This window comes from Pongo pygmaeus, chromosome 7 (genome assembly GCF_028885625.2).
Source record: "Pongo pygmaeus isolate AG05252 chromosome 7, NHGRI_mPonPyg2-v2.0_pri, whole genome shotgun sequence".
NCBI classification, from domain to species: Eukaryota; Metazoa; Chordata; class Mammalia; order Primates; family Hominidae; genus Pongo; species Pongo pygmaeus.
In genome coordinates, this window is record NC_072380.2 from 2,911,718 (window position 1) to 2,937,178 (window position 25,461).

The following is a 25,461-nucleotide window of genomic DNA, read 5'->3' on the forward strand; positions in this document are numbered from 1 at the left end:
TTGCTGGCCAGGAAGACTCAGATTGCAAGTTGGACATCAATACTTGGTCACTGCGAAGCCACCGTAGGGCTATTTTAAAAAAATTATTGGTTGTTTTTCATTTTGTAATAAGTTGACTCTCAGAGAAATTAGTGTATCATTCTGTTGAATTGCAAGACATTCAGTGTGATGGGCCATCAGGGACTTGTAAAGCATTGTGTTTTCTCTCAGCCCAGAAATGAACGGGGGACCGCTGGTTCTGAATTTAAAAAGCGGTTTGATTTTTTTGAGCCTTCTTTAAATGTGATATTTGGAATGCTCTGTTAAGTAGGTCTATAATTGTCTTTCATGTCATTTTTTTAGTGTGATGAACGTTTACAAACAGAGCTCCCAAATTGAAAAGAAATCATAAAAAAAATAGGTTTTGGTTTGGCGGAAACCAAGTGTTCTCACCGTTTTTAATGCGAACCATCAAGAAATCTGTCAGCTTCAACGTTACTATTCTGTGTCTCATGGTTCCTGCTAAATGTGCTATTGATTAATCATGATGATGATGTGAATGTCATGGGAAAAATACAGAGCTTCATTTTGAATACCATAAAGGCTCATTATGAAGACTCCCACTCTTTCCCTCCCCTGTAAGGGACTCAGGTGCGCATATTAAAGTGAAAATAAATTCACACACAAAAATAGAAATCTAAAATTAAATATTTAATTAGAACTCTGATTTGCTTTAAAGATTGGTGGCATTGCACAGGCTATATTACACCCTCTTTATAATTTTTTTGACAAAAAAAGATACTGTTCATTTTAACAGGCCACTTTAATATTAATACATGTGTAATAGGATTGGAACTGAAAATCAGCTAGAGATGGTACATTTTACATTATTGGGAAAATTACAGTTCTGTATTGTAAAAACATTTATTTTTTTAACAATGTACCTACATTAATCAAAAAATTACAGCATATTTAATAATTTTACAAATTCTTCATAAAAAATATATCTCTGTACAAAAAGGTCTTTCGCACCTACATCGTGACAGCAGCGTGTGGTGGGACGGGAGGGAGGGTCGGCGATGACAATGGGTTTTCCTGATCATAATGCCAGCGTTCTTTTTTTTTACCCCCTTTTTATAATAGCTTTTTGTTGTTGTTTACAAAATATTTTACAGAAGAAAAAAATTATTGCAGCTAGCCTGAAAAAAGGCAAGATGTGTGTGTAAAACAAGCAGCAGTTTTAAACAGCTCTGAAGCACGTGTCCTGTGTTAGCGTGTGGTCGCGTCCCTCACGCGTGTTCCCGTTGCCTTCAGGGAACAGTCTTCTAGACCTAACTCAGCAAGCACAGCTCCTGACTGCCCTAAAATGAGATCCTCCAACACGTTGCGGAGACTCCGTTCAACACTGCGCACAACCCTAGGAAGAAACTAGGCAGAATTCTCACAAGAGGATTTCACTGATTTTTTTTTTCATTTAAGTAACATGCTTCAAACTGGCAACCCTAGGACAGTTTGACTTTGCACACAAAGGAAAATCATATCTAATTTGATATGTGGTTTCTTGTATGTATGTATGTCCTGTGATTTCAGGATTTCATAGCATCGTTGACCAGGGAGCAGGTCAGGGATGTGGGAACAGAGACATTAATTCAGACTCTGAAGTCAGCATTTTGCACCTAGTTTGAATGACTCAAACTTAGATATGTACAATATATATATATGTATGTATATATATACACTAATATGTATAGTAACCCTGTTCTCCCTTGCACACGAGCCTCCTCACACTTTCAATCATCTTCTTTGTTTCGTTCAATGTGTGTGTTAGGAGCACGACTCCCGCTGACCTCGTCCCGTCTACTGTGAAACAGCAATGTAAGGCTTCCCATTGGCAAAGCAAATCTCCAAGGATGTGGGCAGGTTGGCCAGGGAAAACTGTGCAGAGAATTCAGCGTAATGATACAGAATCCAACAGCGTGGGGTTCACAAGACAAAGGAGTCCCTAGGAGAGGCCAGTGAGTCCCCAAACAGCAGAGACCCTTTCCACCGAGGAACACAACACTGGGAGCCGAGCTCTACGGAAATGTCCAAATCAAAACACGTGACTCTCCAAAGAATGCCCCATTTTCCTGACTGCTTTTCCTTTTTCACATTTGAAGTCCTACATGGAAACCTTCAGTAGACCAACAGATAAATCAGTCTTAAAGCTAGGTGTGAATGTGTTCACGCCGACAACGTGAAGGCCAATTGGAACATTCTGACATTTCTATTACCAATGCCAATCTAAAATGTGAAACAGAGAAAATTTGCCACAATTGGATAGGTACTGAAATATCAAATAATAAAATAAGTATTATCATTTCAAAAATATTTTTATCAAACAAGTGTAAGTAAAAATAAACATGATTTTCACTTTGAATTTGTTAGATAAACATCCTCATGGTCACATCTTCTACTTCATGTTTTGATTTTTATTCACCCTGGGGATCTTATAGATTTTATTTGTATCATAACTTATCATTTACCTATAATGGAATTTAAACGTGAAAAGTCACTGAAATTACCTTTCCATCTGGAATTATAAAGCATGAAACAAATAACAAATGAATGTATAAAATATATCATTGTGAGAGAAGAGTGTGTGTACTTTTTCCTTCCCTCTAAAAGAACACTTAGTATTTTGATCCTGAACAATTTTCACTGAGTTCAAGGTGCTACTGTGGTATATTGTCTTTCAATGCAATATCAAAGATTGATGGCACAGTAAAAGATAAAAAAAAAAACAAAACACTGCAAAAGGGAAGGCTGCATTGTGAGCTAAAACCCACAAGTTCATTGACTATCTAAAATAAATTACTATTCACAGTTTTACATGGCAAACAGAAATTTCTGCAAACCCCCTGCTATTAAGTAGTATCAAAGAGACAGTAATTGGATGAGGATGGTACTAAAGGAGGAAAACCTGGGAAATAAGGAGGCTTCTGTTTTTTTCTCATTGGACCTCTTCAATGAATTCAACACATAAATGGAGCTAATTGACGCAATAATAAAATAAATCTCTTCAATACTGTATTTCCTTTTAAAATCTGTGCCATATCTAGGAATACTTTTCCCTAACACTCCAACTAAGCTGATGGTGGAAAGTTTAGCTTGATAATACGAAAGAATGCTTATATACAATGGATAGTGTGTATAAACCCTGTGTAAATAATTTATTTTTTTTATCAGAACCTTAGTCATTCATAACACACTAGTGCAAAAAATTGTGCATTAAACATTCTGCGACAGAACAGCTGACTGGGAATTTGCAAACATCCCTAGAGATGAACACACAGGGGAGCTGTGAGGTCCTCAAAGCTTGTCAGGTCTCGGAAGGACAGAGTGAAGCATTTGTAGGTGTGAGCCTCTATCAGAAAGGTGTCTTCTTCCAGAAAGCTTTTTATGTTTTTCAGAGTATTCATGTTCATGGAGGTTTAAAAAGGAAAAACAACACAAGAGAACACATATTGTGGTGCTACCATTTTGTCACCACACCCGAAGGACATATCCACGAGCCCAGAAGATTGCATTGAAAGGCATCCCAGCAACACAGAAATATGAAAGTCTGAGGCATTGAGTATGACGTGTTGGCGCGACGTGGCAGTCTTCCTGGAGTGTGCCTTGATTTCAAACAGAGGCAGCCAGGCATTTAGAACCCACTTTAGGAATGAAAATGCACGTGTAGTTTGATCCGCAGAAGACTCTGACACATTTGAGTAGAGATCCCCGCTGCACGTATGCCAGTAGACAAGGTTGAAGATCGCTGCAGTAAAGCCAGAGTGGAAGGGAGAGTGGTATATGGCACCAAAGGAATCACTGCTTGTCCATCAGAGGTATGGCTATGAATCAGTCCTGTTGGGGCACTGAGGGCTATACCACTGTACAGACTGTGTTCAGAGTTGTGTCAAACCTCACAGCCTTGGCTTCTGTGGGTTTTAAGTTTGTATCATACATGGGGTTTTCAAACGATGCTTGTCCATTGCTGTTTTCATGCCCAGCATAGCCATTGTATTGAACTTTTGGTCTCGTTCTAAGGAAAACAGAAAACAAATCATTAGAATCCTGGTTTCATTTGGAGATTTAGCAGCTGGGACTGTGTGCAGGAGACAACGTCTACAGAGCAGGGAGTAGTACAGCCAGGACGTTTGCAAAGAAGGAAGGCATGCACATCTGCACACCTGTCAGTTTATTTGCTTAAATTGGTGATTGGGAGTATAAAATGGGTTTTAAAAAGTGAATCGATTTCAAAAATTAAATAAATTTTTTTTTTGAGACAGGGTCTCACTCTGTTGCCCAGGCTGGTGTGCAGTGGCACGACCACCACTCATTTCAGCCTTGACCTCTTGGGCTCAGGCGATCCTCCCACCTCAGCCTCCTGGGTAACTGGGATCAAAGATTTATTTATGCTTCCTACAAATGCCCCAGGGAAATTGGGAAGGTCCCAAAGGCTGAATCTGATTGGCTTTGTTTTGGATGTCTATTTATCACTGATAAGTTATACAGCCTTGGTTAAGTCACGAAACGTTCTACTGCTCTGTAAAATAAGGTTGTGGGCATATGCCTAGCCTTTAGCGTGGTATGATTAAACTAAATTTCAAGTTTAAGCTTTTAGTTCACTGTCGTTACTAATATTCACAAAAAGTTATTTTTTATTTTGTCTCTGTTGAGTTAAAAATGAATCTGTTTACAAAAAAGGAACTATACTCATTATTAAACTATTGTCACATTTTCTGGTTAAAAGACAACCCCTACATACAATCTATGATTAGAGAATTAGAGGATTTTCAGACTGAAAAGACAGAATCATGTCTGGTCTGCTCTGGCTCCTTTTATTCTTTCCTTATTCCAGAAGAAATCAGATAAGAAAAATGTGCCATGTGGCAAAAACAGAAATTTAATGTACATAAGCATGCTTACAAAAACATCATTTGACATTGGGTGTCAAGAAACTTCTGCCGAGCCATTTACTAGATTTCCTTAGGTTACATATGCTCATTAAGAAAAAGAGAAGTAAATAGCACATGGCTCTGAGAAAACGGCAGAACAGCAGTTTGTAACTGCCCTTGGAGTGGGAGAGGTCCATGACATTGTGCTTGGAAAATGCGCCAGCAGTGATCGTTAGCAAACAAATCCAGCCCCTTGTCAATGAAGTGAAGACCTGGCTAAAATGTTCACTCAATCGTCCAGATCACAAGTTGCCACAGTCCCTTCATGCCTAGGGAAATGCAATCCCAGAGTGGAACTGGCTGCAGCTGGATGCTGACGTGCAGGTGTGCAGCTGCACCCGGCAGAGGGCTGTCAGGACCTTGGGCTCTGAGGAAGCAACTCCCCACATGCAAGCAACAGACTCAGAAATGAGCAGAAACAGGGTTTTTCTGGAGGAATGCAGAGCCATCTCATTAAGAAATATTTATCTCTGTAGAGCCTGAGAAGCCAGTGTAGAGAGTGCTACAGGCTTGGTGCTTTCCTGACCAGGTGGTGAGAACTTGAAGAAAATGGATTGATGTGCTGCTGGCAACTGAGCCCTGGGCTTCCTTGCTTCTGCAAAAATTCCACCATCCCTCGCTCCTGTGGCACACAAGTAGAGAACTAAAAGACCCAACAGACTGAGAAGTCACAGTGGCCTCACAGCTGTCCTCTTGAGAGCTGTGAGAGGGAAGAGCTTCCTTCATATTCAACATGCAGGGCAGCGTCTTGGTCTTGGTGAAGTGTTAGGAAGGGAGGGAGTCCAGTTGTGATGACGACAGATTCCCCACTGACCCAGAGGAGGCATCAAGTTTACATAAAAATAAGTGCTGTCTCCCTTATATCTGGCTCTGTAATCTGAGGTCTCTTTCCAAGGCACTGCCTTCATGGAGACACCCAACTACTCAACATTGACAGGGAAGTTTCTAAGGTTTAACGACTAAAACTGGTGTGTATGTTGAATATAGCCCCCAATGCTACATTGTCTTAAAGTTAAGATATAATCAGAAGTTATATTTATGTATAAATATGCATAAATAATTATGTGGGATTATCTTTTTAAAGGACAAGACAATCCCAGACTTACATGAAGGTTTGCATCTTTGCAGGCAAGTTGAGGGAAAACAGCTTTAATGGACTAGACCTTTTCCGTGGGGTTAATGTGGATGCCAATCAAAAGCAAAAATAAATTTGTAGGAATTATAAGTTCCTACATATTTGTCTCTATAAGGATATTATATGACCCAGAGGAACCTGTGAAAGAAGATACATTTTTGTGCATATCCCTTTAAGAAGAGAAGCTCATCCAATTATGGCATCTTATTGGATAAGGTAGTGGCATATCTTTCTACATTTACCAAATTTTAAACTGGTCCTGAGCAGAAATTCAAGGATAAGGCTCATCAGACTTGTGTGTATTGGGTATTTTTTCTTCCAAAAAATTAACACAGATGTGCCAATCTTTAATTCTGTAAATATCATCTGAAATGTTTTTCATTGAGTCATATTCTTAAAGAAAGAACATTACCAGCCATAGGGAACTGAAGACATAGGCACAAGCAGCTAATACACCTTTGAAGCAACATTCTCTCTATTGTGTATTTCAAAAGCGAATATAAGAAAGCAAATATTTAAAGAGGCTATTTCATGAGTTTTTAAAAAATAGTATCATGACAGTTTTTCTGTTTTAACCAGAATTAAGTGAAATATCTGTATTATGTACTGATATTTATTTAACCTATGTAATTTTATTTCAGGGGATCATAATTTATTTCTTATTATTTGTAGTTAATGCTATCATTTCAAATAGTATTTTAGAGTTTGGCATTTCCAGATTCCTCCAGGTAATGTATTATCCATATATGGAAAAAATGTACAAGGAGTTTATAGTTCCTCCAAAATAATAATTTTTTTCTGGCATCCATATTAATCCCAAGGAAAGGATCTAGTTCACTAAAGTTGTTTGTCCCCAAGTTTTGACATTTTACAGTTAGCAGAGTTTTGCAAATTGATGGGTATTCAGAACACTTTTTCAAGAGATGGAACATCTATATTGCTTACTACATATAAAGAGCTAAATTTGTATTGGTTGAAGAAAGAAATCAATGAAACATTTATCAATCACAGATTCACAGAGCTGAAAGTGGCCATAGAGAACATTCTGTTCAACCTTTTGCTGGAAGGTTGAAATACCTTCTAAAGGTTCTCATGGCTGGCCATGGAGCCTGAATGTAGAGATAGAATCCTTTATTTCATCTTTCAATTTAACATGAAAGAAAAAAACATATTATTTCTCAACTCAGTCATTTATTCTGTTATTTCTTAGATGTATTCTGCTTAAAAAGTAGGGCAGAAAACAACAGAAAAGACAACAAAAAGTCTTGACAAATAAGCATTGTTAGTATAAGAAAGAGCATTGCTCTCACTCATTAAGTGGGAGCTGAACGATGAGAACACATGGACACATTGGGGGGACAACACACACTGGGGCCTGCGGGGGGCTGGAGGGAGGGAGAGCATCAAGAACGATGAGAACACATGGACACACTGGGGGGACAACACACATTGGGGCGTGTGGGGGGTTGGGGGGAGGGAGAGCATCAAGAAGAACAGCTGATGGGTGCTGGGCTTAATACCTGAGTGATGGGTTGATCTGTGCAGCAGACCACCCTGGCTTACGTTTACCTAGGTAACAAACCTGCACATCCTGCACGTGTACCCCGGATGTACCCCGGAACTCAAAATATAAGTTGATTTAAAAAAAAAAAAGAACATTGCATAGTAATATAAAATACATGTGCATGTGAGCACGAGAGCATGCCCATTACTTAAACCCATAGTTTACACTCACAACATTCTCAAACAGATGGTGCTTCTGTAGTACCTGTGTTTGTAGAGGTAAAATGCAAACCCTGATAAAATTAGAGCAAAGAAAGGAACCAGAATGGCAGCCGCCACAGAGCCACTGCTGGTGCCGTGGTAATGATTCGAAGAGTCTTGATCTGGGTTTAAAGGATCTGGAAGATAAAGGAAATATTTAATTTGTTGTTACTGTACTCTGCTTAAAGAAATACATATGATAAATTTTATAAATGGATATGAACTCTACAAGAAGCAGACGGAGTTGCCATTTCACAGGAAACCAACTGATATTCTTTTCTAAAGATTTTTAATATCCACTTAATGACAAAGACAAAAAACTGACTATTTCCTACTAACAATGGAGAATATTATGAAAGAGTCTCAACATTTAAAATGTGAGAAAGGCAAAAGGGTCAGTATACATCCTGACTTTCGTTTATAGTTATGGGTATTTTCACAAAACTAACTGAAACCATTTATATATTTTTTTCTGTATTCAGAGGTCAATAATATTTGCTGTTTTTTCAGGTCTTAAGGCCAGACTCGGCAAAATATGTCATTGAAATTATGTAAATATCCTGGTTATCCATAAAAATGGCATTGCATTCTTCATATGTGAATAGGATGGTGTCATCTGTCTTTATTTTAGGTAGATTCTGAAATTCACGGCAGAGTTTAGAAATACTCAAAAAAATTATAGTTCAATGTCACAATGCAAGTTTCCATGAAGACACAAAATAATGCTAAAATGTAACTTTTTAAATTAATTAATTTTTCTTTTTTTTTTTTTGAGAGAGAGAGTCTCACCCTGTTGCCCAGGCTGGAGTGCAGTGGAGTGATCTCAGCTCATTGCAACCTCTGCCTCCCAGGTTCTAGTGATTCTCCTGCCTCAGCCTCCCGAGTAGTAGGATGACAGGTGCCTGCCACCATGCCTCGCTATTTTTTGTATTTTTAGTAGAGATGGGGGTTTCACCATGTTGACCAGGCTAGTCTTGAACTCCTGACTTCAAATGATCCACCTGCCTCGGCCTCGAAAAGCGCTGGGATTACAGGCTTAAGCCACCACACCTGGCCTAAAATATACCTTTTATCCATTAGAAAGGAAGGCAAATGTAAATACTTCAAGTATCATGATGGTGATAGAATCATCCATGACTATGGAGTGTCTCATTGCATGGCACTGAGAGGAAAGCATTAAAAATTCAAATCCACAAACCTTTATTAAGCAACTGTTGCCAAAGGAGGAAATAAGTTCCTGAAGAGTGTACTAATAAAATACAATTTTGAGATGGATTTGGCCTAATTGCATGGAGTCACTTAATGCAGGTGTGCAATGAATTGAGATGATTGGCGTCATCTCAATATAGAAGAATTGTTGAGAAGAAGCTGATCTGGTTTTCGTATTTCCAGAATTTATAGAATGTCAAATTCAAAGAGATATTGCTGTATTTATTGTTTCATAAACCAAAAATGCAAAAAATCAATCAAATATTAAAAATCTTTAAATCACTATTTGTATCAACATTCTTTAATTTTCATATAAAAACTTTCAAATGACATTATTTGCCATTTGCTTCAATAGATGCAGGATTATGACTGCCTACAATATTAACACCCAATAGGAACATATTTTGGAATAATGTTGGCTTTTTACAACTACTTATCTTTTTGACATCTATCCCATCATCATGCAAAAGGAAGATGCCAGACACTCACTCTCTTGCAATCTGAGCACCCAGGTTACGGACGTGCAGTGAGTGAAGCCAATCGGGTGTTCCCACCCCAGGCACTGTATTGGAAGCGAGGGATGCAAAACATTCTGAGATGGTTTAAAATTTGTTCCGTGGCTGAAGGGGTTCTAGAGCCCTGTCCAACAGAGAGCAGTGGTGCCCTACTCAGATGGCACCAACTTCATGGGTTGGTTGTGAAAATCATATGTTAGTACATCTCGAGTGCTTACAACAATGCCTGTCACAGAGGGAATGTTCACAGGGACTCATAGTCACAAAAATATAAGTTTCCTGAAGCCAGGGTTTTTGTTTTGTTTTGTTTGGTTTGGTTTGGTTAGCTTTCCTTTTGACTCCTCAGAACCTGCAATAAAACCTAGAACACAGTATGTGCTCAATATATATTTGCGAAATTAAAAAAAAAAGTTTTGTCTGTATAGCATTTCAGCACCCAAATATCTTTAAGTTTCCATTATGTTGACATACATTGATCTTCAAGTTTCTGTAATTCTGGGAGTATCTGTCTCATTCTTATAAATGTGTATTCTACTTACATTAACCACAGTTACTTTCTTTTATCTGAAAACAAAGCTACTTACTTTTATCCATAATAGATAACAAAATTCCAAATAATAAAATGCTGGAAAATCTACATGTCACAAGACACCTCACATGAAAACAAAGAACAACACATAAGAAGGTGTTTGTGAATTACATAACCAAACTTACTATGAGATTATTATATGTCTGCAGCTCCTAGTTAATTTCAGTTACTTGCCCTTGTTTTAATAATTTGAAGGTTAATATACACACATTGTGTTAATTAAAATGGCATAAAGGGATATGAAAACAAATAATATAAAGGAAAATTAAAATAATCATTCCTTGCCGTACAAGGCAGTTCCTCCTTATAGTTGAGGGTTTTAAAAATTGTCCTTCCAACAATGTACTCTTAATATGTGTGATTATTTCTCTTTTTTATTTTTATAATTGGTAATATTATTTGCATTTTGCATATGTGGCTTTTTAACCTTAACAGTATATTTTTGGGGCTCTTCCATTGGCATATATGAATCAGATTTAATTTTTTAAGGTGTGTAGTATTCTACTGATTAGATATAACAACATTTATTTAGCCAGTCTACTGTCCAGGGACATTTAGGGTGTTTCTAGTACTTCTATAATGCTGCAATGAAATCTTTTGCCTATATCTACACATTAGCAGGAGTCTACATTATATAGGACAAATCTTAAGAAGTAGAATTATTGACAAACAGAATTTGTACCTTTTAGTGTTGCTACATCCTTCCTAATTGCTCTCTAAAGAGGCACTGCAATTTCATTCAATCATTATCCCATGAGGGTCTTCACAATAACACATAGACAGCTGTGTGCGATCCCTCTGCTACCCTCCTTTCCCTTCTCCTCCCTCTCCTTGTTTTTCCCTTTCCCTCCTCCTCTCTTATCGCCTTCCTTCCACAGTTATTATTGGTTCCATGGCTGTTGCAACTACAACTGTTGCTGCTGCTACTACAATGATAAATCAAACACAGTGTTTAGGTATTTATAAATTTACATTTCTTTACTGAAGAAGGAGGGTGAGCATCTTTGCACATGTGATAAGCTAGGTCATTCAATTTTCTAAAAAGCATTATTGAAACAAATGCACATCCTGTCACGCAACACTTCATGTTGGGGATACATTCTGAGAAATGCTTCGTGAGGCAATTTTGCGGCTGTGTGAGCATCAGAGTGCACTCACACACCTAGATGGTGTTGCCTACTGCACATCTAGGCTATAGGTACAGCCAGTGGCTCCTACATGAGTAACGCCGTGCACTATGACATTATGGCAGCTGTGGTGTCACCAGGTGTTAGGAATTTTTCAGCTTCTTTATAATCTTATGGGGTCACTGGTGTATATGTGATCTTTTGTTGACCAAAATGTCATTATGCGATGCATGACTGTCCTATATAATTCATCCACTTAAGCTGAACACACAATCCAAGGCTTTCTCAGTATATTCATAGGGTGGTGCAATCACCACCGTAGTCTCACTTAGAAGATTGGTGTCCCTCCAAAAGAATCTCAGTATCTCTTAGCTTTATTCTTCCTCCACCTTCATCCCAACCTTCAGCCCTAGGCAACCACTAATCAGTGTCCCATCTCTTTGGATTTGCCTGTTATGGACATTTCCTGTAATGGATTCATAGACTATTTGGCCTTTTTTTATCTGGCTTCCTTCACTTAGCATGATGTTTTCAAGGTCCATCCATGTTGTAGCATTCATCAATACTTTATTCTTCTTCAGTGCTGACTAATATTCCATTGTATGGCTGTATTACATATTGTTTATTCATTCATCCATTGATAGACATTTTGGTTGTATCTACATTTGGGTTATTACAAATAATGCTGCTCTAAGCATTCATGTACAAGTTTTGTGTGACATATTTTTCAGTTCTTTTGGCTACCCATGTAGGAATGGAATTGCTGGAGCTTACAGTAACAACTATTTGATGAACTACCAGAGTGTTTTCCAGAGCAGCTGTGTCATTTCACATTTCCCCAGCAAACTACGACAGTTCCAGTTTCTCCGCCTCCTTGCCACCCTTTGCTATTTGACTTTTAGATCACAGCCATCCTTGTGGACGTGAAGGGGTATCCCAGTGTGGTTTTGATTTGCATTTCCCTGATAATGATTATAATCAACATCTTTTCATGGGCTTATTGCCATTTGCTTGTCTTTAGAGACATATCTATTCAAATCTTTTGTCAATTTCTTATTTAGGTTATTTGCCTCTGTATTATTGAGCCATAAGAGTTCTTTGTACATTCTGGATACAAGTCACTTATCAGGTACATAATTTTATGTATTTTCTCTCGTTCTTTGTGTGTATGTTAGGGTTCAGTCATTCAATCTTAATGGGGAAACTAATTTATTGTTGAGTTTCTTACGCAAGTTTTTGCATTAAAGTTGTCTTTCAAGTTAATTTTATTTTAGTATTCACTTAACGACAATCACGTTTTCTGGTTTATCTACTGAGTAGAGAAAATTAGGAGGTTATTTTTATCCATAAAAATAGATGCTTGCCATCATTCTTAAATGAATGGTTGCTGTTGCAGAATTACTTAAACACAAACTTTTCTAATTAGTTGAAGGGGGGACTTACTTATGAGTCAAATTATTTCGTAAAGTAAACTGTTTTTCCTGACAATAAGCTCATCATCACAAGAGAATAAAAATTCCTTGTTAAACCAAGCTGTTATTTTGTTAGATTAAAAAGAAACAGGGTAATGCAAAGAAAATGTGTAATAGCAAACTGATAGTTCAGGTCAAGTTCATTGGATCAGTCAACTTAGACATCTACACAGCATCTTGTACAGCTCACTGGGGTGTCCTTCAACAAAATTACTAGAACATGTGCTACAGAGAGAAAGGAGGAGAAATAACTCCAGGATTTGGCTTAGAGCAAGAGAAAAAACATTACCCATCATTAGTGTTGGTCTAATGCATTTATTCTATTTCATTACCTCAAAATAATATAACCCAATTTAACATATAATCTCAGCCACTGCCAACATTATAATGCTCTTCTATTTAATAAAACTGTGGGTTGAATAGTGGAAGTAAAGTATTTTATGATTAATTATCCTTTTTTTTTTGCTTTTCTACAGGCCAGTGGACTTTTTTTTATATTCAGCACTTTGAAAAAAGTCTTACAAAATAAGTTCATCAGTGGTAATCATTACAAAATTGTACACTCACATTCCTCCAAAAGGTGGCTCTGGTATCAAAGCCTATATGGTAATATTCTTCTTTATAATAATAATTTATGAATAGTATTCTACAAGTAGGAGAAATATGGTGCCAAGGTTATTACAAAAATGCAATTCCTTTTATTTGTGGGTTACAACAATTATAACGACTTTTGTGCAAAAAGAGCTGTAGCATGCACAAAGCAATGCTTACATGGCCTCTCAATCTCATAACAACCTTGGGAACTTCTATACTGAGCTTTAAGATGGAGAAATAGGCTCAACAATATTGTGACTCATCCTATATGACAAAAATAGGAAGCAGATGAGGTAACATTCAGATCTGATGATTGTTTCCACATACGTTCCTCCTTTAATCACTAAGGCAAAAATCAAATAGTACAGAAAGCTATAAAGAAGGAAGGAGGACTTACCTGTCTAAGTAGAATAAGCTTTTTCTCATTTATAAGTCAAACCTCTTTCCACATCAATATATAGTCCTCATTTCTTTAAATAAATATACTGAATAATAATTGTTTCGTAGGTAGTATAATTTGTTACATAAAAACACTCATTGAAGCAATTATTTTAGGATAGATGGACAACATGCAGAGGTTATTTCTAACTTCCACTACTAAAACAATCCTGCTTTGGACATGCCTGAATATGCAGAAAACAATTTACACATTTGCCTGATTAAAAATTCTAGACAGAGAATTGTTGGATGAACAAAGTACTGACCAATTGTATCTACCCATACATCCATCAAAATTAAACATGAGGCTCTTTTCCTGCTATCAACCCCAAACCAATTTTTAAAACTTTGTCATTCTAATAACTAAAAATAATCATCTTTGTTACTATATAAATATATATATGTATATTTCCGAAGATCTTTTTATATGTTTGTTGGCCACTTTTAATTACTCTTACTTTTTTTTTTTACTTTTAAGAACTCTTAGTTTTCTTTGGGTAATATACTTTGCTTATACTTTGATTTTCATCTTTTTCTCCCTTATTTTTAATAGCTCTTGATATAGTGAAGATATTATGTCTGGCATATTTATTGCATTATTTCCGGCTTTGTGTTTGTCTATTTTGCTATTCAAAATAATTTTTTTCATTCAGCTGTAAAATATGTTAGTCTCTCTCATTATTTTTGTTTAGGTTTCTTTTAGAGTCGTCTTTTCCATTTCTTCTTAGAAAAACCATTGGAAAGCCAAACTGATATTTGCTTTAAAAAATATCCTAAGTGCAACTTACCTTGCCTTTCTAGCTTAAATTTTCCAAAGTCTTTTCCATGAATGTCACCTTGAAAAGTAAATCCTCCTCTTTCAAGTCCAGATGATACCTGACACATAGGAAAGAAAAGAAAAGAAATAAAAAGGTATACGAAGGGATGAATAATATCCTCTTTTAATATCTCTTTTAATATAACTGTTATATCTCATATTTAGATACTACTGGTTAAATGTTTTATTTTTGCCACGCCTTTTGGTGACACATTTATAGTTAAAGATCAGAAACCAACACAGAAGTGAACTTTAACTAACGTATGCAAATGCTCACAATCTCATTTTGATCTCGAAAATGATAGTAAATTTTACAATATATCCATACGTTAACTGCACTTTCTAAGGGAAGACAAACATATGAATTAAGAAATAATCTACATTATGTAAAACTCACTTTGTGTCCCAGCTATTGGGCAGGGTACATCATGTATGGCTGTCTACCCTTAAGTCAGATAGTGAATTAGAACACAAACAAATGGTTAACTTGCAAAGAACGGTGTTAAGTGGGATGTCTTAAATCTTTCTATTTATCTGGGAATGATTTCTTTTAGAACGAGCAGCGTGGTTATCAAGTGGTCTTGGAAAATTTCTGATGGCACCACTCATGATATAACGTAGCAGTAACACCATAGACCCTGGATTTCAGTTCTTGTTCTGTCCTCAACAGTAACCACCTCTTTAAGGATGGCCAATTTATTGCTTACTTCTTAGACCTGGTTTCTTCCCTTATAAAATGAAGGAATAAAATGGCCACTCTGTCAAGAAGAGGGGCAGCTGAGTTTTCAAGGGGCAGACACAAGACAGCTTTACTCAGAAGCCTCCAATCCGTAGCCCTTGTGTCTGCACAGAGATGATTAGAAAGCCTGTGCTTTGTCACAGACCTTACACATGTACTTACATAACCATCTAGTCCCCAGTTGTCATTTTCAAACTTGCTTACAAAAATATCTGCCGGACCTTTAATTTGAAAAGCTTTCAGGAGTAAGTGGGCCTCCTCCTTCTTGTAAATGCCTGTGAAAAGATCAGCAGGTCAGGCTTACCTTGGAGAAAGTTAGGAATTCAGCCCTTTAATCCATTTGATGTGGGATGTGGTATGGAGATGATAATATCATAGATAATAGAAAACTCAAACAGAAATTGTATTTTTATTTGTGAATTTTAGCTTAGGAGCTTCTATTTTCCCCTGAAAATCACTTCTTAAATCCTTGTCTATCTTGAATAGGTATAATCCACTCCACTAAGTTCAGTATCCTTATTCCACAGAAAGAATAAAAAATAACATATTTGATCTTGCTAATTAAAAAATCTCTCTCTAAAAAAGTATACAATAAAAATACTTAGATCACAGAATTAATGTAAGAATGAAAAAGATAATACACATACAGTGCTTAAAATAGTGTTTGCCAGATAAATCAAGGCTGTTTTATTTTATTAATTGTGTGATGATTTTAAAAATCTCATGATGAGCACATGAGTTAAGAAATTTAATTAAGAAAATTAAAAAATAAAGTTTGGAGACATGCAGTATCTGCATATGAATCTCAGATTCTTGACTTAATATGTGCATAATTTTGAGCAAATCAGTTCACTTTTCTGTACTGGTTTTGTAATCTTTAAAATAAGAAAATAATACCAACTTCTCATGGCTAGGGAGAGGCTCCAATGAGTTACAGTATATGCAAAGCCAACACAACATTAATAAGTACTTAATACTTATTAGATCACCTCTCTGTGAAAAGATAGCGGGTCTATTTCTGCTCACACCATGAGTTTAGTGAATTCTTCGGGACCTACCTGTCAACTTCAGCTCCACTGGCGAGGCTTCGCTGAAGGTGGCATTCACCTTACTGCTTGTTGCATTGAACCAGTCAACAGTTAGAGTGGCGGGTTGTCTTTTCCCTAAATATTCATAATACCCCTTCCACAGTGAATTGACGAAAAAGACATCTGAAGGAACTGTGGGAAGGGGGGAAACAGACGAACGTCAGCACACACACAAACAATAAATTCAGACATTATTAAACATAGAAAGCATCATACTGCTTAGTGAGCGATCACAGATGAGGGCAGTGATGAAGACAAGGGGAGCCTAGTGCATCGCTGTTCATAGCATGTGCAAAACTCAAAAGAAGCAGGTGCGAAGATTATTACGGTATGCAAGTAGACATTTGTGCTTATGGTTTATTTTTATTATTATTAGAAGCCAAAGCATACCTATTTTAACAGCCCTTCCAAGGTCATGGGGTATGGTGAATTGGTACTTCTAATGCTAGTTTAGTTTTTATTGTGCTTAGTAAGAAATATGTTTACCTGACCCCTGAAATCACTACTGATATTTCAATAATATCCAAGTCTACTCTTTGAAAGACTTGGAAAGCTCAGAAGAACTGATATATATAATATGACAGCAATGCCCTGTCCTGAAAAAGCTTACATATCCCAGCACCAAGTGGACTTATGAAGACAAAGCCCTTTCACTTCAGAGTCTTTATTTTGTAAGTAGAGTCCCTCTCTCTCATTCATGCTCTTCTGCTCTTCTTTAATCTCCTTGTGTAATATATTCCATGAGTAAGAAGAGATGGGCTCAATAATTTCAAATATTTCTTTTATATATGTCTTTTAAATTCAGTAATAAAAGGCGGTCTTTCTAAAGCATGAATTCATCGACATGAAAACTTACAAAGATTATTGAGATATTTCCTCTTGTTTTCACGGCTTAAGAAAAAAATAAACTTATTTTTCATGTGTCTGTTTAAAAATGTGTATGAAATCCTGCCATTTTCACACATAAACGTGAATTGTAGTGTATAAATCCACATGATGATTTCAGCATTTCTCTTTGTTTTCTGCCTTATGATGTGCATGAATTATTTAATTAGACAAGATTCATAATAAGCATAATTGGTCAAAACACATTGCTTGAGTTGCTAGGTAGAAATGAAGATTCATGTCTCGCTAACCCATTTTTTAGAAAGTCCATTTATAGTCGCAAATAATGAGGACAAAAGTATATTGTGCCTATACCCATGCTTTTCTCTTCAGCCCAACTGGCCATTTTCTCGTTTTCCTAGGCAGGCTAAACCTATAAAACTTGGCCTAGCAAGAGAAGGATTAAAGAAGAACAGAAGATAATAGCTTCCTTTGGCCTTGAGTAGACCCCACTTTCTCATAATAATAGTGATAATAAAATAAGTTAAAAACTCATATATCCACACAAGTATCTAACACATTTGCTTATAAATCACTGATTTTAGACACATCTACTTCGCCATTGTCAGCACAACAGAGGCTCCCATTTTAATCGGCAACCTCAAAATAACTTTATTTTCCATTACTAAAATTAATAGCCTTTAAAGTACATAAAAAATGTTTTCCCTAATTAGAATTTATATGCTCTTCTGAAGTTACTAATCCACTTGTTCAAGCATTCACTTAAGTTAATCTTGTTGAAGTTTCACAGGAATGGGCCAGGCCTGGCTGGGTAGGGTAAGATACAACCAATGTCTTAGAAGTGGCTTCTGTGTATTAAAATAGGACCACGAGTCATGTGGCAGAGGTCATTTTTCTGGGTCTTTATAATTTCACTTGTTGCTGGCAGCCTGCAGTATAATGCAGGAGCCACATAGCTGAGCTGTACTAGAATGTACCACCTTGATGAGGAATCACATTCAATTAGCACTTCCTTTCCAAGAGTATAAGAAATGGAATATTGATAATAATGTTTGCACCTACAAAACGAGTGTATAGATATTTCAATATCTTAAACACAAAATAAGCAAATAAAAAACAAAACACACATACAACAATAATAACAAAAAGAGGTTGTGTTTTTTTCCATTGAAGAACATGTTGCCTGGATAAAGAGCATTGACTTCTGTATGTGATTTTTAGGTAATATTTAAATAAAATAGTCTAGAAAGATTTAAAAAGCATTTTATATTCTTTATTATGCAGATGGGAGAAATTCCTTTCATCATATTGGCACATTTTTCCTTGTCTAAGAATTAAATGTGTCACACAGCATCCTGACATTTTTCCTTCTCTAAGAATTAAATGTGTCACACAGCATCCTGACAATATTTTTCCTTGTCTAAGAATTAAATGTGTCACACAGCATCCTGACAATAGCAAATACTCTTTCCATGTTTGATTCTAAAATAGAGCTTATGTCCAAAAAAAAAAAAAAAAAAGCATTAAAACCTGAATAAAGAAAGTACTAGTCAAGTGATCTTATATATTTACAAAGGATTTCTGTTTCTGATAAAACAACAACAACAAAATATCCAACTTAATATAATTTGGGATACATTTTGTTATTCAAAAATAATTTAAATTTAAAACACAGAACATGCCAGATGATTTTGTATAGTAAAAACTTTCCTTGGGAAATAGGACTTTTTGCGATTTGCTATATAATCCATTTAGCAAAAGGCGCCACATACAACAAAAAAACTATAATTAACATTTTAGAAGGCAAAGCATGCCTAGATGAATGGAGATAACTTGGAAAAATTGGGCTCCATATTTGAACTGTTTACATTAACAACTTACGCTGTAAAAATGCCTCATTGATATGAGCTTCCTCATTTGGAGGAAAAAAGTCACAACCCTCTTTATAAGGCTCTCCATTATACCACATGGAATGATCAATGTTTTCATTTCTCCTTACCAAATGCCAAAGGCAAGTTTGAATGAAACAGTGTGATAACACCAAAGGTTTCCTTTTTAAGTGAAGTAATGTTATTTCATTAACAAACCATTGTTGTGAAATAAATAGAATTCTCTGTAAGCTTGGTGTTTTAAATAATTGAAACATTAACTTTGTCGTGGACTAACGGATTCTGAAATTTAAATGTTGAAAATGGTTTCACTGTGCAGAGTAGAGAACAAATCACTTTATTTGATTGAAATCTAGAACTGTTCTGGTATACAAACCTGGAGTTTTAGTAACTGTTTCATTAACTTCTCTCACTCCTTTACCTACAAGTAAAAAGACAAATTATCATTTTAAAAAAAACATTTATTTTTGAGTAAGTTTGAAAAAATGTCAAATTGAAGCAATAATTTTCCTTTCTCCAGATTTTTTTAATGTACCAAATATGAATACCTTATACATATACATTTTAAACTCATGTCTTTACAGTAGAATATTCTTGGTGTTTGTGGGAAAGCGGAGTTTAAGGATGAAAAATCAATGTACATCTATCTACATATATTTCCATTTAAAGTGCTACAACAGAGAGCCTTACAAAGGAGGGTGCCTTCTATGACATTTCTCATATCCTATTTGGAATACCCTGCCACATACTAAAAGTAACACCCCACCCAAATAACCAAGACATTATAGTCCCTCTTCATTGTCCAATACCCCACCCAAATCAATGAATTTATACGTTACTATTGAAAAATTCAAAATTATTTCCATTGCAGAATGTTCGTTTTGGTCTATCAAGTTAGATTTAAGTCATAACTTCTTAGCTTTCATAGTTTTATATTAAACTACGAATTACCATTTTAAAAGTTTTCATTCTTCTATTTCTAACAGGGAAGGGCAAGGGAAACAAAAGTCTCTTTAAAATCCCTAGTATGAGAACTATAAATAGGCTCCAGGAAGCAAAACCTAAAGTCACTGACTGTCTCACACGCCATCATTTTTGGTTTATGCTGTTTAGACTCCATGGATTTATAAATTACATACAGGGGAGAACCTGTAAGTTTAGCTATCGTCAAATCTGACCCAGGCTGATGACTCTCACTTGTAAACACACAAATTTGTAATTAATGGATCGTTTCCATGTGAATTGCTTTTGTAATTTTAAAAAGCAGAATCAATGTCAGGGACACATAAACTGAGGTTTTACCACAAACAGCATGTGGTCTTAAAAATAACACAGAGTTTCATTTATCTGTTCTCGGATACTTGGTGATATTTATTGATTTTCATCTCTAAGAACTAATTTTCCTGAAACTATACCGAGTATTATTTTTCTTTTAACTCAGAATGCTTTTCTTTAACCAAATAGCTTTTCTCTTTTGGCTTAAAATAATGCAATCATTTTATTATGTACTAATTGCATAGTAATTGTACTATATATTTAGCTATGCCACCATTGCATCAAACACTGAGGATACACACGTTCACACACACAGCTCACGCACATGAAGCAGGACTGAGGCACGTGGCGATGCTGCAGCCTCATGCTCTTACTTATGGGTCTCACACATGGACACTAGCCTGATGGGCAGCTGATCCTTTCCCTTGGTCTTTGGAAAAGTATGCCACTCCTTGATCAATGACTTACTTTTACACACAGGCGACTTTCCTGTCCATTTCATGTCTGCTTTACATGTTCTGTGCTCAGATCCACCTGCGAGGAAAAAGCCTGGATGGCAGGTGTACACTAAGGTGTAGCCGAAAGTAGGAAGATCGATGGCTCTCACATCTGCGTGCGCCGGGGTTTCTGGCTGTCTGCAGGCATGAGCTGAAACAACATAGGAAACATTGAGACTCTGTTTATTGTAAAGTTAGCACCTGTGTCTAGAGAAATGAATAGATTAAAATAGTTTGGAAATTGTTATGCAGTCAATATGTATGTATACATATATATACACATATATATGTAATTTTTTTTGGTAGAGATGAAGTCTTGCTATATTGTCCAGTCTGTGCTAGAACTCCTGACCTCAAGCTATTCTCCTGTTTTGACCTCCCAAAGTACCGGGATTACAGGCATGAGCCACTACACCCAACCTATATATATTTATACATAGGTAATTATGTGCAAAGATTTAGAGATCACAGCTTTGAAATAGAAAACACTTCTGCTATACTACCAAAATAAATATGTTAAAGATCCTTAAAAGCCCAGTCTTATAAATTATAGAGAATGGTGAATATTTAGATATGCCTTGATTTTGTTCTTGTGGAAACTACCAAATTTATTATTCAATTTAATTAATTATTTTGGTAAAACTTTAATGTGTATTTAGAAACTTAATATAGATTCTTAGTTTCTTTAAAATATAATTTAGGAATAAATGAGACTGTAATGTATACTTTATATCTCAAATCACTCCATTCCTTATAAAGTTTGCATATATGATGCAAATAAAGGATTGACATATTATTATAAAACAAGTTTACAATTTTATTTATTTATTTTTATTTATTTGTTATTTATTTATTTTTTGAGTTTCGCTGTGTCGCCCAGGCTGGAGTGCAGTGGCATGATCTCCACTCGCTGCAAGCTCTGCCTCCTGGGTTCACGCCATTCTCCTGACTCAGCCTCCCCAGTAGCTAGGACTACAGGCGCCCGCCACCAGGCCCGGCTAAGTTTTTGTAGTTTTTTTAGTAGAGACGGGATTTCACCATGTTAGCCAGGATGGTCTCGATCTCCTGACCTCATGATCTGCCCGCCTCGGCCTCCCAAAGTGCTGGGATTACAGGCGTGAGCCACAACGCCCGGCCAAGTTTATGATTTTAAAATTGTGCATGCAGTTGTTTTGAATATTGTCACTATTTCACTAATTAGTAACCATAACAAATACCTGATATTATCAAGCTCCATATTATATATAAACACATGCATATATATATATATGAGTATATGTATATACATATACATGTACATATACTACAACATATAATTTGAGTAGTGATTTAGAGCAGAGATAATTTTAAAATAAACACACCCCCAAATCACACCTTATATACTAAGATATTTTTATAACATTCTATTAATGTTTTTATTTTTAATACAGCAAGAATAAGACACTGCATTTCACTAAATTCAGAGTGAGTGAAATGAATAATTCACATACTACTCATCCATATATTTTTCCTAATTCTCATGATTAAGTCACAAAATAAAGTGGGATCCTTAAGTATGTATTTGAATGATCAATTCATCTATACTTCCTGTTAGAGCGAGAATAATCTTTTAAACACTTCTACTTAGACTCTGACATATGACGTTATTCAGTTCATCCTCTCTTTGGTAATTTGATGTAAATATCCTAGAAGAATAATAGCACTTACAAATAAGTTTTCCCTCTAAGAATGTTCAACATAACATTATGCACTTATCTTCGGTTTCAAGCAGTTTCTGAGACTTTACTGTGCCTTAGAACCTCCTGGAGCGCTTGTTAAGCTAAACTGTCCCCCTTCTCTCCGCCCTGGCTCCCTCCAGAGTCTCTGGTTCAAGGTCAAGGATGGGGCTTGAGAGCGGCCTTCACAGCCCAATGTCCAGCCAATGCTTATGCTGCCAGTTCTAGGGAACCAAACTTTAAGGACATCCAAAGTGTAGGATCAGGGAATTAAAAGCAATTTCTCATTATTTCCCTTAGTGGTAAACACTTCTCAGACATTCACAATAAATAGGTTACTTCTGATGGTGGTGGAAGAAATCACACTTACGTATACATTCGGTCTGTATCCCACTCCACGTTAAATTGGCAAGGCAGGTGCGAGTCGTGGAACCTTGAATATGGTAGCCTTTCCTGCACCTGAAAAAAACCGTGCTTCCAACCTAGAGAGGAAATCCAATACTAGCTTCAGAGGCCAAGGGAACATACGAAGTGTCAACTAGTGATACCTGAAAGCACACGCCCGGGTAAAAGTATAGCAGCAACTTTTCAGGTTAATGTCAAGCCATTGTCTAAGTCAACATGTACATTTTAACTGCATGTGACATGGTTACGCACAATGTTGACTGCTCAATGAATAATGTAAGATCTTCGCAAATTTTGAAAATTTAGAAGGCTGTTTGGGTAAAGAAGTTATGCCTTTTCTGTTTTAGAGTTCTTTCTTTTTTGTTTGTAATAATTATTATTTCCTTTTTCATTTTTTTCCTGCCACTCACATTTTAAACAATTGGTATTTATTAGAAAATTACTTTTGTTAGCACTCCAAGGGGACTGGTCAACTCCTGCTTATACAGAGTCCACCAAAACTCTACCTGTCTTTCTGGTGCTTCAGACTGTACAAACTATTTACTGTTGTCTGAATGTCTGAGGCATCTTCCTCACCAGGTCTTCACAAAGCTAACCCCCACTTAATTCTCTGTACTTTGCTTAAACTGCACATCCTCTGCAGATTGTTCTCTGATCCTCCAAGAATGAATCACATTCAGCTTGAATTCATTTCCCCAACATCGGATGTTATCTGCTCCACTCACTACAGTGTCCTGGAATTACCTGTATATTTATTCACCTATGTGTGTTCCTAATTTAACCAGAGGTGCCTTGAGGGGCAGATTCCTGTGATCTGTAAATGTCTTTTTTAGAGAATGAGCTATGGTAGTGTGTTGACGGGCACCAAAGATCGTCCATGGTTCTGTGTATCTGCAGCATGAGGCCAGCATGACTCACATACAAAGGGAGAGGAAAGCAGCCCCCAGGGAAGGCGGGTTTGCCCTCATCCAGCTTGGCTTGGGACCAGATTGTTTCCTTAAAGCTTGACTTACGAAGGCACATAAGTGTACCAAGTTAAGAGTCCGAAGATTTGAATTCCCCTTTGTTTCTTGCTCTGAGAATTTTAACCAGTTATTTAATTCCCTGTGTCTGCCTTCTCACAGGCATAAGCCCATACCTCCCTTGTTGGGATTCTGGTAAGAATAACTACAAGTGAAATGCAAGGAAATAGTTGGTACATTGAACAGTGAGAAAGGATATCAGGAGAAAAAAAAAAGCTGCTTCTAGCACTTGATAAAGTGGAAGTATGAATTTATAAAGAAAAGTGCAAATTTATCTAAATGTCAAATCAATAGCTAATTTAAGATTCAATGATGGGAAAGGGTTGACTCATTTACTCTTGATTGATTGACTGATTGATTTAAACTTTAGAGTCAGGGCCTCTCTCTGTTGCCCAGAGTATAGAGCACAGTGGTGCAATCATAGCTCATTGCATCCTTGACCTCCAGGGCTCAAGTAGTCCTCCCATCTCAGCCTCCTGCGCAGCTGTGACAACAGGTGCACCTTACCATGCCCAGATGATTTTTTGTATTCTTTGTAGAAATAGGGTCTTGCTATGTTGCCCAGGCTGTTCTCCTGGCCTCAAGCGATTCTTCTGCCTGGGCCTCCCAAAGTGCTGGGATTACAGGCGTGAGCTGCTGCTCCCAGCCCATTTCCTCTCTATCAGGAATGGTGTCCATCAACTCTCCATGCAAGCATGTTTGCAATTCCAAACAGACCTCCTGATAAACATGCTGACATTGTCAGGAAGGTCATGGACAATCTGTATCATTTACTGGCAGAAAGAAAATACAGTCTCCTTCTCAATAATTTTTTTTTTTAGCAGAATATACCAAGCCACTCCAAATTGATTATCATACACTAACCCTGGAGCTATGGGTTTCGGGGGCACGCCTGGCTGGAGAATGGTAGGTAGTCATTTAAGCTGCAAGATTAACATAGCCTAACACAGGGACATTTCACACTGAAATGGCTCACTTTGTGTAAGTAATGTTTCAGCATATGGTGCTAAAGAAAACAGAGACAAAAATCTCATCGGTTACATTAAAAACTAAAATGTTCCTAATAAAGGAAGAAATAAAAACATTTGGGGAGAGCTGCATTTCATGGTCTCAACCTTCTCCTTAAAGCATGGTGTCTGGGCTCTTTAAATTATTAGTAAATCTTGCTGTTGGATAAAATCTATTATTCATGTTAGTGTAACTGATTTGTTATAAGGAGGGTGAAGGATTTATCCAACCCTATTAGTGTCATATGATAGGTTATAGACCTATGTTGCTAAATATAGTCATCATTGACTTTTAATTACTGTAAGTCGTACATAGGCAAGTTAAGAATTGCTCAAAGTGATGGTGATCAAAAT

At 36.6% G+C, this 25,461-nt stretch overlaps 1 protein-coding gene across 1 annotated transcript in view; it reads right to left on the minus strand.

Moving 5' to 3' along the window:
• Nucleotides 1-677: 677 nt before the first annotated feature.
• Nucleotides 678-25,461, minus strand: part of CSMD1 (CUB and Sushi multiple domains 1) — a 2,090,911-nt gene continuing 2,066,127 nt past the window's right edge. The window contains exons 63-70 of the mRNA XM_054498773.1: nt 23,044-23,155; nt 20,930-21,109; nt 19,563-19,607; nt 16,422-16,583; nt 15,526-15,638; nt 14,596-14,683; nt 7,868-8,000; nt 678-4,048 (exon numbers count right to left, since the gene is read on the minus strand). Coding sequence (XP_054354748.1) covers nt 3,889-4,048; nt 7,868-8,000; nt 14,596-14,683; nt 15,526-15,638; nt 16,422-16,583; nt 19,563-19,607; nt 20,930-21,109; nt 23,044-23,155 — 993 coding nt within the window. The 3' untranslated portion in view covers nt 678-3,888. The remainder of the gene's footprint in view (nt 4,049-7,867; nt 8,001-14,595; nt 14,684-15,525; nt 15,639-16,421; nt 16,584-19,562; nt 19,608-20,929; nt 21,110-23,043; nt 23,156-25,461) is intronic.